This window comes from Nerophis ophidion, linkage group LG28, assembly GCF_033978795.1.
Source record: "Nerophis ophidion isolate RoL-2023_Sa linkage group LG28, RoL_Noph_v1.0, whole genome shotgun sequence".
NCBI classification, from domain to species: domain Eukaryota; kingdom Metazoa; phylum Chordata; class Actinopteri; order Syngnathiformes; family Syngnathidae; genus Nerophis; species Nerophis ophidion.
In genome coordinates this window covers 1,052,401-1,070,788 of record NC_084638.1, presented here as the reverse complement: position 1 = coordinate 1,070,788, position 18,388 = coordinate 1,052,401, and the positions used below count along the sequence as shown (strand labels likewise).

Below are 18,388 nucleotides of genomic sequence, written 5' to 3'. Positions count from 1 at the left end.
ACAGCGTGCTGGCCAAGTCACATAATATATGCGGCTTTCACACACACATACTTGGGTCAACAGCCATACAGGTCACACTGAGGGTGGCCGTATAAACAACGTTAACATTGTTACAAATATGCGCCACACTGTGAACCCACACCAAACAAGAATGACAAAACACATTCCGGGAGAACACCCGAACATAAACACAACAGAACAAATACCCAGAACCCCATGCAGCACTAACTCTTCTGGAACGCTACAATACACACCCCCCGCTACCACCAAAACCCCGCCCACCTCATTTTTATTTTATTTTCGAATTTATTAGCCCGTGGAAAAAGTTAATGTTGATATTTACCTCAGGAGGCTGCAAATAGAAAAGAGGCATTAATTGTTTTAATTAAATTGTATTTAATATTTTTGAAAGTTGATTTTGCACTATTGTGAAGTGAATTATATTTATATAGCGCTTTTCTCAAATGGACTCAAAGCGCTTTACATAGTGAAACCCAATATCTAATTTTTACATTTAAAGCAGTGTGGGTGGCACTGGGAGCAGGTGGGTAAAGTGTCTTGCCCAAGGACACAACGGCAGTGACTAGGATGACGGAAGCGGGGATCGAACCTGCAACCCTCAAGTTGCTGGCACGGCCACTCTACCAACCGAGCTATACCGTTATATAAGCTCTGCCTGTTCCATGGGAGGAAGCCCGAGTACTCGGAGGGGAACCCACGCAGTCCCGGGGAGAACATGCAAACTGCACACAGAAAGATCCCGAGCCCGGGATTGAACCCAGGACTACTCAGGACCCTCGTATTGTGAGGCAGATGCACTAACCCCTGCCTTGCTTGTTCAATATTCATTGCAAAACTTGTTTGGGTCCCTATTAAAAGGTTCATTTGTTCATACTTTGTTCAGTTTAAAATTCTGGCCCCACTCTGTATTTGAGTTTGACCCCCCTGTCCTAAAACCAAAACACATGACGTCGTCTCTGCTTGTAGACGTGCAGCAGTCTTTGATTGGCTCATGCAGTTTGGAGGACGTGGCCGTGCGCGTTTTGACCCGAGTCATCGGACATTGTCCCCACAGGAAGCAGCTGTTGATTGACTGCGGGTGGACCGCTTTAAGGTACAGCGTGCATCAAACATTCAAATGCCTTTGAAAAGAAACACCCCTTTGTTTCAATGGAAATTGGAATGAAAAAGTTTAAACCATTTAAAAGATAAGGATTTATTATGTTAATTTTCAGGAGTTGCTCCACAGACAATTCATTTGAATAAAGTACTTTATGCTGTGTAATTTATATTTGTATTATTATAGTCCAGTGATTGTCAAACTGTGGTAGAAAGACTCACTTGATTAAAGTAGGGCTTTTTATTTGACCATATTCAAACACAGTGTTACTGTTCTAACTGTGTGTAATGTTACAGGGGCCAAAAATATTAAATATCGTAAATTCCGGACTATAATTTATGGAATTTTCTTCGCCGACATATAAATAAATTAAAAAAAAAGCAAAAACACTTACATGTTTTTTTTAATTGTTTTTGCTATGGCGCCATCTTTTGGACAAAGTGGCTCACTGGAGGTGCTGCAGTGTCCTTCAAATGAGGGTTTTTAACCACTGGAAGTATGGTGGATTTGTCATTCATCACATTAAGCAAAGTTAGTAAATTTTACATCATAACTATATAATATAATAGGGGGCAGCACGGTGGATCTAACATAATAGTGAGAGTCCAGTCCATAGTGGATCTAACATAATAGTGAGAGTCCAGTCCATAGTGGATCTAACATAATAGTGAGAGTCCAGTCCATAGTGGATCTAACATAATAGTGAGAGTCCAGTCCATAGTGGATCTAACATAATAGTCAGAGTCCAGTCCATAGTGGATCTAACATAATAGTGAGAGTCCAGTCCATAGTGGATCTAACATAATAGTGAGAGTCCAGTCCATAGTGGATCTAACATAATAGTGAGAGTCCAGTCCATAGTGGATCTAACATAATAGTGAGAGTCCAGTCCATAGTGGATCTAACATAATAGTGAGAGTCCAGTCCATAGTGGATCTAACATAATAGTGAGAGTCCAGTCCATAGTGGATCTAACATAATAGTGAGAGTCCAGTCCATAGTGGATCTAACATAATAGTGAGAGTCCAGTCCATAGTGGATCTAACATAATAGTGAGAGTCCAGTCCATAGTGGATCTAACATAATAGTGAGAGTCCAGTCCATAGTGGATCTAACATAATAGTGAGAGTCCAGTCCATAGTGGATCTAACATAATAGTGAGAGTCCAGTCCATAGTGGATCTAACATAATAGTGTGTGAGTCCAGTCCATAGTGGATCTAACATAATAGTGAGAGTCCAGTCCATAGTGGATCTAACATAATAGTGAGAGTCCAGTCCATAGTGGATCTAACATAATAGTGAGAGTCCAGTCCATAGTGGATCTAACATAATAGTGAGAGTCCAGTCCATAGTGGATCTAACATAATAGTGAGAGTCCAGTCCATAATGGATCTTACATAACAGAGGGAATTCCAGTCCAGAGTGTATGTAACATGATAGTGAAAGTCCAATTCATAGTGGATCTAATGTAATAGTGAGAGTCCAGTCCATAGTGGATCTAACATAAGAGTGAGAGTCCAGTCCATAGTGGATCTAACATAATAGTGGAAGTCCAGTCCATAGTGGATCTAACATAATAGTGGAAGTCCAGTCCATAGTGGATTTAACATAATAGTGAGAGTCCAGTCCATAGTGGATCTAACATAATAGTGTGAGAGTCCAGTCCATAGTGGATCTAACATAATAGTGAGAGTCCAGTCCATAGTGGATCTAACATAATAGTGTGAGAGTCCAGTCCATAGTGGATCTAACATAATAGTGTGAGAGTCCAGTCCATAGTGGATCTAACATAATAGTGAGAGTCCAGTCCATAGTGGATCTAACATAAGAGTGAGAGTCCAGTCCATAGTGGATCTAACATAATAGTGAGAGTCCAGTCCATAGTGGATCTAACATAATAGTGGAAGTCCAGTCCATAGTGGATTTAACATAATAGTGAGAGTCCAGTCCATAGTGGATCTAACATAATAGTGAGAGTCCAGTCCATAGTGGATCTAACATAATAGTGAGAATCCAGTCCATAGTGGATCTAACATAAGAGTGAGAGTCCAGTCCATAGTGGATCTAACATAATAGTGAGAGTCCAGTCCATAGTGGATCTAACATAATAGTGGAAGTCCAGTCCATAGTGGATTTAACATAATAGTGAGAGTCCAGTCCATAGTGGATCTAACATAATAGTGAGAGTCCAGTCCATAGTGGATCTAACATAATAGTGAGAATCCAGTCCATAGTGGATCTAACATAAGAGTGAGAGTCCAGTCCATAGTGGATCTAACATAATAGTGGAAGTCCAGTCCATAGTGGATCTAACATAATAGTTGAAGTCCAGTCCATAGTGGATTCAACATAATAGAGAGAGTCCAGTCCATAGTGAATCTAACATAATAGTGAGAGTCCAGTCCATAGTGAATCTAACATAATAGTGAGAGTCCAGTCCATAGTGAATCTAACATAATAGTGAGAGTCCAGTCCATAGTGGATCTAACATAATAGTGAGAGTCCAGTCCATAGTGGATCTTACATAATAGGGGAAGTCCAGTCCATAGTGGATCTCACATAATAGTGAGAGTCCAGTCCATAGTGAATCTAACATAATAGTGAGAGTCCAGTCCGTAGTGGATCTAACATAATAGTGAGAGTCCAGTCCATAGTGGATCTAACATAATAGTGAGAGTCCAGTCCGTAGTGGATCTAACATAATAGTGAGAGTCCAGTCCATAGTGGATCTTACATAATAGGGGAAGTCCAGTCCATAGTGGATCTAACATAATAGTGAGAGTCCAGTCCATAGTGGATCTAACATAATAGTGAGAGTCCAGTCCATAGTGGATCTAACATAATAGTGAGAGTCCAATCCATAGTGGATCTAACATAATAGTGAGAGTCCAGTCCATAATGGATCTTACATAACAGAGGGAATTCCAGTCCAGAGTGTATGTAACATGATAGTGAAAGTCCAATTCATAGTGGATCTAATGTAATAGTGAGAGTCCAGTCCATAGTGGATCTAACATAAGAGTGAGAGTCCAGTCCATAGTGGATCTAACATAATAGTGGAAGTCCAGTCCATAGTGGATCTAACATAATAGTGGAAGTCCAGTCCATAGTGGATTTAACATAATAGTGAGAGTCCAGTCCATAGTGGATCTAACATAATAGTGTGAGAGTCCAGTCCATAGTGGATCTAACATAATAGTGAGAGTCCAGTCCATAGTGGATCTAACATAATAGTGTGAGAGTCCAGTCCATAGTGGATCTAACATAATAGTGTGAGAGTCCAGTCCATAGTGGATCTAACATAATAGTGAGAGTCCAGTCCATAGTGGATCTAACATAAGAGTGAGAGTCCAGTCCATAGTGGATCTAACATAATAGTGAGAGTCCAGTCCATAGTGGATCTAACATAATAGTGGAAGTCCAGTCCATAGTGGATTTAACATAATAGTGAGAGTCCAGTCCATAGTGGATCTAACATAATAGTGAGAGTCCAGTCCATAGTGGATCTAACATAATAGTGAGAGTCCAGTCCATAGTGGATCTAACATAAGAGTGAGAGTCCAGTCCATAGTGGATCTAACATAATAGTTGAAGTCCAGTCCATAGTGGATCTAACATAATAGAGAGAGTCCAGTCCATAGTGAATCTAACATAATAGTGAGAGTCCAGTCCATAGTGGATCTAACATAATAGAGAGAGTCCAGTCCATAGTGAATCTAACATAATAGTGAGAGTCCAGTCCATAGTGAATCTAACATAATAGTGAGAGTCCAGTCCATAGTGAATCTAACATAATAGTGAGAGTCCAGTCCATAGTGGATCTAACATAATAGTGAGAGTCCAGTCCATAGTGGATCTTACATAATAGGGGAAGTCCAGTCCATAGTGGATCTCACATAATAGTGAGAGTCCAGTCCATAGTGAATCTAACATAATAGTGAGAGTCCAGTCCGTAGTGGATCTAACATAATAGTGAGAGTCCAGTCCATAGTGGATCTAACATAATAGTGAGAGTCCAGTCCGTAGTGGATCTAACATAATAGTGAGAGTCCAGTCCATAGTGGATCTTACATAATAGGGGAAGTCCAGTCCATAGTGGATCTAACATAATAGTGAGAGTCCAGTCCATAGTGGATCTAACATAATAGTGAGAGTCCAGTCCATAGTGGATCTTACATAATAGGGGAAGTCCAGTCCATAGTGGATCTCACATAATAGTGAGAGTCCAGTCCATAGTGAATCTAACATAATAGTGAGAGTCCAGTCCGTAGTGGATCTAACATAATAGTGAGAGTCCAGTCCATAGTGGATCTAACATAATAGTGAGAGTCCAGTCCGTAGTGGATCTAACATAATAGTGAGAGTCCAGTCCGTAGTGGATCTAACATAATAGTGAGAGTCCAGTCCATAGTGGATCTTACATAATAGGGGAAGTCCAGTCCATAGTGGATTTAACATAATAGTGAGAGTCCAGTCCATAGTGGATCTAACATAATAGTGAGAGTCCAGTCCATAGTGGATCTAACATAATAGTGGAAGTCCAGTCCATAGTGGATCTAACATAATAGTGGAAGTCCAGTCCATAGTGGATTTAACATAATAGAGAGAGTCCAGTCCATAGTGAATCTAACATAATAGTGAGAGTCCAGTCCATAGTGAATCTAACATAATAGTGAGAGTCCAGTCCATAGTGGATCTAACATAATAGTGAGAGTCCAGTCCATAGTGAATCTAACATAATAGTGAGAGTCCAGTCCATAGTGGATCTTACATAATAGGGGAAGTCCAGTCCATAGTGGATCTCACATAATAGTGAGAGTCCAGTCCATAGTGAATCTAACATAATAGTGAGAGTCCAGTCCGTAGTGGATCTAACATAATAGTGAGAGTCCAGTCCATAGTGGATCTAACATAATAGTGAGAGTCCAGTCCGTAGTGGATCTAACATAATAGTGAGAGTCCAGTCCATAGTGGATCTTACATAATAGGGGAAGTCCAGTCCATAGTGGATCTAACATAATAGTGAGAGTCCAGTCCATAGTGGATCTAACATAATAGTGAGAGTCCAGTCCATAGTGGATCTTACATAATAGGGGAAGTCCAGTCCATAGTGAATCTAACATAATAGTGAGAGTCCAGTCCGTAGTGGATCTAACATAATAGTGAGAGTCCAGTCCGTAGTGGATCTAACATAATAGTGAGAGTCCAGTCCGTAGTGGATCTAACATAATAGTGAGAGTCCAGTCCATAGTGGATCTTACATAATAGGGGAAGTCCAGTCCATAGTGGATCTAACATAATAGTGAGAGTCCAGTCCATAGTGGATCTAACATAATAGTGAGAGTCCAGTCCATAGTGGATCTAACATAATAGTGTGAGAGTCCAGTCCATAGTGGATCTAACATAATAGTGAGAGTCCAGTCCATAGTGGATCTAACATAATAGTGAGAGTCCAGTCCATAGTGGATCTAACATAATAGTGTGAGAGTCCAGTCCATAGTGGATCTAACATAATAGTGAGAGTCCAGTCCGTAGTGGATCTAACATAATAGTGAGAGTCCAGTCCGTAGTGGATCTAACATAATAGTGAGAGTCCAGTCCATAGTGGATCTTACATAATAGGGGAAGTCCAGTCCATAGTGGATCTAACATAATAGTGAGAGTCCAGTCCATAGTGGATCTAACATAATAGTGAGAGTCCAGTCCATAGTGGATCTAACATAATAGTGTGAGAGTCCAGTCCATAGTGGATCTAACATAATAGTGAGAGTCCAGTCCATAGTGGATCTAACATAATAGTGAGAGTCCAGTCCATAGTGGATCTAACATAATAGTGTGAGAGTCCAGTCCATAGTGGATCTAACATAATAGTGAGAGTCCAGTCCATAGTGGATCTAACATAATAGTGAGAGTCCAGTCCATAGTGGATCTAACATAATAGTGTGAGAGTCCAGTCCATAGTGGATCTAACATAATAGTGAGAGTCCAGTCCATAGTGGATCTAACATAATAGTGAGAGTCCAGTCCATAGTGGATCTAACATAATAGTGTGAGAGTCCAGTCCATAGTGGATCTAACATAATAGTGAGAGTCCAGTCCATAGTGGATCTAACATAATAGTGAGAGTCCAGTCCATAGTGGATCTAACATAATATTGTGAGAGTCCAGTCCATAGTGGATCTAACATAATAGTGAGAGTCCAGTCCATAGTGGATCTAACATAATATAGTGAGAGTCCAGTCCATAGTGGATCTAACATAATAGTGAGAGTCCAGTCCATAGTGGATCTAACATAATAGTGGAAGTCCAGTCCATAGTGGATCTAACATAATAGTGGAAGTCCAGTCCATAGTGGATTTAACATAATAGAGAGAGTCCAGTCCATAGTGAATCTAACATAATAGTGAGAGTCCAGTCCATAGTGAATCTAACATAATAGTGAGAGTCCAGTCCATAGTGGATCTAACATAATAGTGAGAGTCCAGTCCATAGTGAATCTAACATAATAGTGAGAGTCCAGTCCATAGTGGATCTTACATAATAGGGGAAGTCCAGTCCATAGTGGATCTCACATAATAGTGAGAGTCCAGTCCATAGTGAATCTAACATAATAGTGAGAGTCCAGTCCGTAGTGGATCTAACATAATAGTGAGAGTCCAGTCCATAGTGGATCTAACATAATAGTGAGAGTCCAGTCCGTAGTGGATCTAACATAATAGTGAGAGTCCAGTCCATAGTGGATCTTACATAATAGGGGAAGTCCAGTCCATAGTGGATCTAACATAATAGTGAGAGTCCAGTCCATAGTGGATCTAACATAATAGTGAGAGTCCAGTCCATAGTGGATCTTACATAATAGGGGAAGTCCAGTCCATAGTGGATCTCACATAATAGTGAGAGTCCAGTCCATAGTGAATCTAACATAATAGTGAGAGTCCAGTCCGTAGTGGATCTAACATAATAGTGAGAGTCCAGTCCGTAGTGGATCTAACATAATAGTGAGAGTCCAGTCCGTAGTGGATCTAACATAATAGTGAGAGTCCAGTCCATAGTGGATCTTACATAATAGGGGAAGTCCAGTCCATAGTGGATCTAACATAATAGTGAGAGTCCAGTCCATAGTGGATCTAACATAATAGTGAGAGTCCAGTCCATAGTGGATCTAACATAATAGTGTGAGAGTCCAGTCCATAGTGGATCTAACATAATAGTGAGAGTCCAGTCCATAGTGGATCTAACATAATAGTGAGAGTCCAGTCCATAGTGGATCTAACATAATAGTGTGAGAGTCCAGTCCATAGTGGATCTAACATAATAGTGAGAGTCCAGTCCGTAGTGGATCTAACATAATAGTGAGAGTCCAGTCCGTAGTGGATCTAACATAATAGTGAGAGTCCAGTCCATAGTGGATCTTACATAATAGGGGAAGTCCAGTCCATAGTGGATCTAACATAATAGTGAGAGTCCAGTCCATAGTGGATCTAACATAATAGTGAGAGTCCAGTCCATAGTGGATCTAACATAATAGTGTGAGAGTCCAGTCCATAGTGGATCTAACATAATAGTGAGAGTCCAGTCCATAGTGGATCTAACATAATAGTGAGAGTCCAGTCCATAGTGGATCTAACATAATAGTGTGAGAGTCCAGTCCATAGTGGATCTAACATAATAGTGAGAGTCCAGTCCATAGTGGATCTAACATAATAGTGAGAGTCCAGTCCATAGTGGATCTAACATAATAGTGTGAGAGTCCAGTCCATAGTGGATCTAACATAATAGTGAGAGTCCAGTCCATAGTGGATCTAACATAATAGTGAGAGTCCAGTCCATAGTGGATCTAACATAATAGTGTGAGAGTCCAGTCCATAGTGGATCTAACATAATAGTGAGAGTCCAGTCCATAGTGGATCTAACATAATAGTGAGAGTCCAGTCCATAGTGGATCTAACATAATAGTGAGAGTCCAGTCCGTAGTGGATCTAACATAGGTTAAAAAACACTCCCCTAAAGATTGAGCCCTCCTCTAAGGCAACACTTGCCTTGACCTTGAGAAGTTCAAATTGCAGTCCTGCATATTGATGATTTTAAAGTGGAAATAACTATTTCTCTGTTGTTGTCCATCAGTTTGGACGGTGCTGGCAAACTTCCAAGCGGATATGCCGTGATTGAAGGGCATCCCGACCTCAAGTACTGCACTCCAACATTGAATCTGAAGTGTAAACGGCAGCAGGGCTGACGTGAGACCTTTCCATGCAGGCTCCTGTCTATGACCCAGGAGCATGGAAGAGTGGAGTCCATGGTGGGGAAGCTGGATTACGCCCAGCACCCTCTGGGCTCTCTGCTCACGCTGGTGCCGTACCATGTAAGCGGCGCCGTGTGTGCGTTTCTCGCCGCCTTGCTCTCGTCTCACCCCCCCGGTGTCCCGTGTGTTGCAGGCGTGTGCTACAGCGATGATGCATCCTGTCTATCACGTGCACAGTCAGGGCCTTCTTCTGGGCAAGTGGACGCCGACGCGCGGCTGGTGAATATACCGGGATTCAAACGTCAATAACCGCTACATTCATTCAATAACGACGGATGACTGTAGATGTCTGCCGCTATTGCACCCACAGCGGAACCTCGATTTACGAACCCCTCTATTTGCCAACTTTACAATCTTTAAGATCACGTCTCTGTGTACAAACGCTTGGTTCATTCATTCATTTTGTGCTTGATCATACTGAAGAGATTGGGGAAGCAAGTTTTTAATTGTGATGAGAACGGACTTTTCTTGGAAAATATGCCAAAGCGGACTTATTTTACCGCGGAGAAGACTATCTCCCTCTTCCAAGAGCACACACACACGTCACTAGAGATGTCCGATAATATCAGACGGCCGATATTATCGGCCGATAAATGCTTTAAAACAGTGGTTCTCAACCTTTTTTCAGTGATGTGAACATTTTTTTAATTCAAGTACCCCTAATCGGAGCAAAGCATTTTTGGTTGAAAACGAGATAAAGAAGTAAAATACAGCACTATGTCAGCCAGGTGTAGAGGCAGCGGTGTGACAGACCTCATAGTAAGCACCTCAAACGATTTATATTTATTATTTATGTTAGGACTAAGGTCAAAGTTTTCGTTGTATATTAGCGCGACCCCCCCCCACCCCTTTTAAGAGGACGGGCAATATGCGCATGTGTAAAGTTAGGAGGACATGCCTCATTTAGCGCAAAAAAGTTGTTTGGTTTAAGCCAGGTTTCGCTGAGACCGATGACGTTAAGATTGTTGTCTCTGATAATATCATTAACTAACAACGTTTTGGGAGACAATGATCTTATGTTTAAAAAACCTATATTATAGGTAGTGGGCTGTTTTAGGGAGTTTTTGATCAAATTGTCCGTAGTAGCAATATTAATAATGTTGTGTTTATTATGCCCAGTGCATTTAGTATAATTACGACCATATCTACGAATTGATACGACGGGAATTTTCCGATTATTTGTTTGTTGCTTTGATAAACTGCACGCATCATAGTTAGCCACCTCAGTAACGGGGATTTTCCGATTGTTTGTTTGTTGCTTTGATAAACTGCACGCATCATGGTTAGCCACCTCAGTAACGGGGATTTTCTGATTGTTTGTTTGTTGCTTTGATAAACTGCACGCATCATAGTTTGCCACCTCAGTAAAACACATGTCCAACTCTGAAACACTCAAAGCAGAAAAAACTTGTTCTAATTTAACAGACTCCTTACCCAGACCAGTAGTCTCGCATTTTCCATTTAAATCCGTCTTCAGGATGGAGGAAAGTGGTGTTCTGTGGGGATTAGCCTTCTGCTTTGTTTTTAGCCCCGCTCGACATCCGCGTTTCCGATCACACCGCTGGCGTCTGCTCCGTAGACGGCCCCCGCTGCTACTAGACTCCCCTGCTTCACAGGCCGCTGGATGTAGCCGCCGATGTATCCCCATGCTAGTTAGCATGTTTAGCACGCCCGCGTCTATCAGTCCAAAACGGCCCGATATGTCCACATCCAGAAGTGTCTGGCGGTCGTACGTGATCACGGAGTGACCACGATGTGAGCCAGCCATGAAGTTTGCACTGGACTCTCGCGACTGTGTTGGATCCATTATGGATTGAACTTTCACAGTATCATGTTAGACCCGCTCCACATCCATTGCTTTCCTCCTCTCCAAGGTTCTCATAGTCATCATTGTCACCGACGTCCCACTGGGTGTGAGTTTTCCTTGCCCTTATGTGGGCCTACCGAGGATGTGGTAGTGGTTTGTGCAGCCCTTTGAGACACTAGTGATTTAGGGCTGTATAGGTAAACATTGATTGATTGATGATTGATTTTTTCACAGTTTATGAACTTACATTAATATTTTGTCGACGTATTATTCAATAAATATATTTATAAAGGATTTTTGAACTGTTGCTATTTTAAGAATATTTTTTAAAAATTTCACGTACCCCCATTTGAGAACCACTGCTTTAAAATGTAATATCGGAAATTATCGGTATCGGTTTCAAAAAGTAAAATTCATGACTTTTTAAAACGCCGCTGTACGGAGTGGTAGACGGACCTAGGGAGAAGTATAGAGCAGTTGCGTCTCCCAGTCATACTTGCCAACCCTCCCGATTTTCCCGGGAGACTCACAAATTTCAGTGCCCCTCTCGATAATCTCCCGGGGCAACCATTCTCCCGAATTTCCACACAGACAACAATATTGGGGGCGTGCCTTAAAGGCACTGCCCTTGCGTGCCGGCCCAGTCACATAATATCTACAGCTTTTTTCACACACACAAGTGAAAGCAAGCCATACTTGGTCAACAGCCATACAGGTCACACTGAGGGTGGCCGTATAAACAACTTTAACACTGTTACAAATACGCGCCACACTGTGAGCCCACACCAAACAAGAATGACAAACACATTTTGGGAGAACAGCCGCACCGTAACACAACATAAATACCCACAACCCCTTGCAGCACAAACAATATACACCCCCCGCTATCCCAATCCACACCCCCCCCCCCCCCCTCCTCAACCCCGCACCTCAGGGAGAGCATGTCCCAAATTCCAAGCTGCTGTTTTGAGGCGTGTTACAAAAAAATAAGTCTTTTTGTGACTTCAATAATAGATATGGCAGTGCCATGTTGGCATTTTCTTCCATAACTTGAGTTGATTTATTTTGAAAAACTTTGTTACATTGTTTAATGCAGGGGTAGGGAACCTATGGCTCGCGAGCCAGATGTGGCTTTTTTGATGTAAAGCGCTTTGAGTCACTTGAGAAAAGCGCTATATAAATATAATTCACTGCATCCGGCTCTCGGATAAATCTGAGCTGACGTTGCTTAACATGATAAGTAATGAATAATTCCACTTGTAATAAGTGTTGAAAATAATGTTCAAAGCATAAAACATTCTCATGCATTTTTAGTCCATCCGTTTACTACCGCACCTGTTCAAGAAGTTAAGTTAAGAAGTTATTTATTTATTATTGGTTAGTGTGGGGCTTGTCCTCTTGGGGGTTCTTCAGACCACCAAGCACCGACATCAGAGCCCGTTTCAGGGTTACAATATTGTTTTATTTTTCAAGAAGTCTATCAGTTGCTTTCCAGCAATTGTCTTTTTCTCTTTCGTTCTCGCTCGCGCTCTGGCTCCAGCCCCAACCCCGTCTCTCCTCCTGGCTGCTGCTTATAACAGAGCGACAGGTGATTAGATAAAAAGGCCCAGGTGGGCCGTCTACGCAGCTCTCGCTGATTTCCAGGCCGGTCCTGGCACACCCCAGTTCGCTGCAGGCCCGCAGGCCACGCCCCCTCCACAGTTAGCTTCAGAATAACAATGTTATTACAAAGAATAAGAGACCTATTATACTCTAGAAATGTTGGTCTTACTTAAAAATGCACGCATTTATTTGTGTTCAGTGTTAAAAAATATTATATGGCTCTTACGGAAATACTTTGGCTTCTTGGCTCTCTCAGCCAAAAAGGTTCCCGACCCCTGGTTTAATGCATCCAGCGGGGCATCACAACAAAATTAGGCATAATAATTAGTTAATTCCACGACTGTATATATCGATTTCGGTTTATATCGGTAATTAAGTGTTGGACAATATCGGAATATCGGATAGGGCAAAAAAAGCCATTATCGGACATCTCTAGTTATGGGCAGAGGTGGGTAGAGTAGTCAGAAATTGTACTCAAGTAGGAGTACTGTTACTTTAGAGATTTATTACTCAAGTAAAAGTAAGGAGTAGTCACCCAAATATTTACTTGAGTAAAAGTAAAAAGTATGTTGTGAAAAAACTACTCAAGTACTGAGTAACTGATGAGTAACCTGATTACGGCAACAAATAATGCACAAAAACATAAAAATTGCAATGAGCAAGTTCAGAGCCAGGAATATCTCTTAAGCAACTAAAACAATAATATATATTAAATAATAGTACATTAAAATAAAATTTAAAAAATTGCACATTGAGCCACAATAACTTAACAGCACCATAGGCTCAGTAGGCATTCATTGATTTGATTGATTGATTAAAACTTGTATTAGTAGATTGCACAGTACAGTACATATTCCCTACAATTGACCACTAAATGGTAACACCCCAATAAGTTTTTCAACGTTTATCAATTACTTAATAAATGACCAAGTCTAGGTGATCTACTTCATATATACATACACACACATATCATATACATACACATATCATTTATACACACAAATCATATATATTTATATATATATATACATGGATACATACATTTATATATACAGTATACAATTTATATTTATTTATTTTGCCGTTTTTGTTGACATGTTGAAGGTGTTTTAATGAATATACATGCATGTTTAACACATAGATTCCTATCTTTCTATGAAGACAAGAATATAAGTTGGTGTATTACCTGATTCTGATGACTTGCATTGATTGGAATCAGACAGTATAGTGCTGATAACGTCCACGTTTTCAAATGGAGGAGAACAAAAGTTCCTCTTTTCTGTCTAATACCACATGAAAGTCGTTGGTTTTTGGCATCTTATTTGTCCAGCTTCCACATTTGTTGTTATACACTTTACAAGAAATACATAGGCGGCAAACTCCGTAGCTTGCTAGATTGTTTGCGCTGGCTTTCGGAGACTCTTATTTTGTTAGCGCAGGCGCGATGGAGCGGCACTTTTATTGTGAAGACAGGAACTGTGCGATCAGTCTTTAGGCTTTTGACGGGAAGTACGGTTGAAATAAAAAGTGTCCTTTTTACGTTACACTTTTGATTGATTGATTGAAACTTTTATTAGTAGATTGTACAGTACTTTACATATTTTGTACAATTGACCACTAAATGGTAACACCACAATAAGTTTTTTAACTTGTTTAAGTCGGGTCATGTGACCGCCTGGCTGTGTTTGATTGGTCCAAGGTCACCAGTGACTGCATGTGATTGGTGAAAGGCAGGCATGCGTGGATCCTACTTTGAAGCTCTGTCATAAACCAAAACAAACATTAGCAGATCGATAAAAAAAAGTAGCGAGTAGCGAGCCGAATGTTGATAAATGGAACGGAGTAAAAGTAGCGTTTCTTCTTTATAAATATACTCAAGTAAATTATGTCGCATAAAAACTACTCGTAGAAGTACAATTTATCCCAAAAGTTACTCAAGTAAATGTAACGGAGTAAATGTAGCGCGCTACTACCCACCTCTGGTTATGGGTTATACTTGTATAGCGCTTTTCTACCTTCAAGGTACTCAAAAGCGCTTTGACACTATTTCCACATTCACCCATTCACACACACATTCACACACACATTCAGACACTGATGGCGGGCGCTGCCATGCAAGGTGCTAACCACGACCCATCACGGGCAAGGGTGAAGTGTCTTGCTCAAGGACTCGGTTGGTAGAAGCTGGGGATCGAACCAGGAACCCTCAGGTTGCTGGCACGACCGTACTGATGTACTGTAAGTATATTTTTACTTTTTTCGAATGTTTTTTTAAAGGTGAGGATTTTTGCGATTTCTGGTCGTTTGTTAGGGCACCACAGGGACTTATGTGCGTACAGCACAGTTGAGCTTGTCGTTGTTGTTGTTTTAGCTTGTCAGTAAAGAGATAGTTGATCCAATACCTCATTTTTATGTTTGTTTGCTGTACAGTACTGTATAGCACTTTATATTATGTAAAAAACCTTCACTAAAATAGAGACTTTTTATCAAGGCTGGAACCGATTATTCGTGTTGACATGGTTTCTTATGGAGACTTTTGCTTCACTTTGCAAACTTTCTTGCGTACGAACCCGGTTCAAAAACCAATTAAGTTCCTAAATTGAGGTTCCACTGTATTAGCAGATATCTTGATTTAATAATGATTTTTCTTTTTTTTATCCTTAAATGCTTTTAAATCTAAACTGAGGCCATTTGAAGGAGCCTCGGTTGTCTGTAACTGTTTGACTTGATGTCCATCCTGTCATTTTTAATGTGTAATGTGAGCGTCATGTTAAAGGCCTACTGAAATGAGATGTTCTTATTCAAACGAGGATATCAGGTCCATTCTATGTGTCATACTTGGTCATTTGGCGATATTGCCATATTTTTGCTGAAAGGATTTAGTAGAGAACATCCACGATAAAGTTGGCAACTTTTGGTCGCTAATAAAAAAGCCTTGCCTGTACCGGAAGTAGCAGACGATGTGCGCGTGACGTCACGGGTTGTGGAGCTCCTCACATCTGAACATTGTTTATAATCATGGCCACCAGCAGCTAGAGCGATTCAGACCGAGAAAGCGACAATTTCCCCATTAATTTGAGCGAGGATGAAACATTTGTGGATGAGGAAAGTGAGAGTGAAGGGTTAGGGAACCTATGGCTCTAGAGCCAGATGTGGCTCTTTCGATGACTGCACCTGGCTCTCAGATAAATCTTAGCTGACGTTGCTTAAAATGGTAAGTAATGAATAATTCCGCTGGTAATCACAAAAATAACGTTCAAAATATAAAACATTCTCATGCATTTAATTCATCTATCCTGTCAGGTTGAGTTGTTGACGAACCCCAAGATGCAGAGATGGTGGCAGGCATTGTAAAGGAAAACATGATTTAATGTCCAAAATATAAAGAAAAAACCCAAACCAGGAACCAGGAACGGACAAATTGGAAACAGGAACCAGCAAACAGGAACTAGGAACAAAAAGACGGAAAGCAGTCCACCGCATGCTGGAACAGCGACAAGTAGTAGCACAACATCGACAGGTATTAGTGACAATAATCCAGCACTGACTGGAGAAGAAAGCAGGTCTAAATAGTGGCTGGCTGATTGACACCAGGTGTGGCCAGGTGCCAATCAGCCACAGTTAAGGGGAAACAGCACTCAGGGAGACAAACAGGAACTAAAGGCAGGAAACAAAGACAAATGCAGAGGAAAAACTAAGACATAGTCAAACTGTCAAGGACAAGCCTGACACATCCGGTTTCCACCGCACCTGTTCAAGAAGTCGCATTAATGGTAAGAAGTATTTTATTTATTGTTGGTTAGCTTCAGAATAACAATGTTATTAAAAAGAACAAGAGATTTATAACACTCTAAAAATGTTAGTCTAACTTTTAAATGCACGCATTTAGTTGTATTCAGTATTAAAAAAATATATTATATGGCTATCACGGAAATACTTTTTAAAATATTTGGCTTGTATGGCTCTTTCAGCCAAAAAGGTTCCCGACCCCTGGACTAGAAGAAGAAGACAAAAAAGACTACAGTGGGATTTATTCAGATGTTATTAGACAAATTTACTAGGATAATTCTGGAAAATCCCTTATCTGTGTCAGGTTCAAACATTGTTGACATCTATTAAACAAGACAAAAAAGGCAAAGAATCAAACAGAGACGGACTTAAATTTGGACTCAGAGCTGAGGAGAGACATGGCCTCTGTACACCTTGCACAGTTCCTGCACCAAACTCTGGCGAAAAGGTTTTTTTGTCTCCTTTTTTATTTAGATATTCAATGTTTACGCAACAACACATGTCAAAACAGGACTGGGGAGCATACACATAGTCACTGTTGTCGGTAACATTGAAGACAAAAAGAAGAAGATGCCTCGGGCTTGGGCTCGTCCTGGTCTCAGCAAAATAGGAATGGGGAGTATATAAACAGTCATTGTTTTCGGTCACATTGAAGACAAAAGAAAGACGATGCCCGGCAGGTCTTTGAGGACAAAAGAAAACCCCTCTCGTCGCATTCCAATGTACACAGCGGAATGCCCCAAGACTTTGCTTGGTCGAAGAAGGACAGCTCTCAACTACTCAATTAAATAAAAGAGATCTGAAAGTTTTTTGATAATTCACACAATTTTTCTAACAATCTGCTTATTATGTTACTAGTGTTTTAGTGAGATTATATGGTGGTACCTGTACAACCTGGAGGTCGGCCCCGCACCTTTCTTCAGCACCAGTCGACGGGTGGTGGCGACGCCTATCCCTGCCCTTCGCAAGGGACCCTCTTTGAAACACGAAATGATCGCTGCATAATACACTGTACTTTGTGTGTGTGGTCCAATCCAACCGTGTTCGCCTGACCGCTCTGTTCTATAGTAAAGCTTGACTTTAATCTTTCGAGAATGTAAACAATGAAACACCGGCTGTGTTTGTGTTGCTATAGCCGGCCGCAATACAACACTTCTCACCTACAGCTTTCTTCTTTGACGTCTCCATTATTCATTGAACAAATTGCAAAATATACAGCAACACAGATGTCCAGAATACTGTGGAATTATGCGATGAATTATGAGACGACTTATAGCTGTGAACGGTGCTGGAACAACGAAATTTAAAAACGCAATTTAGTAAACTAACCCGGCCGTATTGTCATTTGTTGCAATGTTAATATTTCATCATTGATATATAAACTATCAGACTGCGTGGTGGCTAGTAGTGGCTTTCAGTAGGCCTTTAATCTCAATGGGATTTTTTTTTCCTGGTTAAATAAATGTCATGTTTTTAAAAAATCATGTTTGTACTAGCAGAGCAATTCATAATGCATCAAATAAAATACCCTAAACCCAGTCTACTTGGTGTTTTATGGTGCTTTCAGTAACACTAGAAAAACGGGTGACCTCGGACCCCCAACTTAGAAAAGTAAACCAAAATATTTTGGCTTTACAGTATATCAATGTATTAATGTGTATATAATCAATAATGTCCCTGTTAGTTTGTTACAACCGAATACACACCCGGACAAGATCATCTTTACCTATAGCAGTGTTTTTCAACCTTTTTTGAGCCAAGGCACAT

At 40.7% G+C, this 18,388-nt stretch overlaps 1 protein-coding gene across 2 annotated transcripts in view; it reads left to right on the top strand.

The window, feature by feature from the left end:
* The window catches only part of zgc:162816 (uncharacterized protein LOC571260 homolog), a 38,156-nt gene extending 19,996 nt beyond the window's left edge, over positions 1 to 18,160 (top strand). The window contains exons 7-11 of one of the 2 annotated variants that reach the window (XM_061890088.1): positions 988 to 1,114; positions 9,246 to 9,308; positions 9,378 to 9,483; positions 9,557 to 9,642; positions 17,480 to 18,160. In XM_061890088.1, the coding sequence (XP_061746072.1) occupies positions 988 to 1,114; positions 9,246 to 9,308; positions 9,378 to 9,483; positions 9,557 to 9,642; positions 17,480 to 17,603 (506 nt within the window). In that variant the 3' untranslated portion in view covers positions 17,604 to 18,160. Of the gene's footprint in view, positions 1 to 987; positions 1,115 to 9,245; positions 9,309 to 9,377; positions 9,484 to 9,556 lie in introns of both variants that reach the window. The other variant, XM_061890089.1, reaches the window with a different exon arrangement.
* Positions 18,161 to 18,388: the final 228 nt, after the last annotated feature.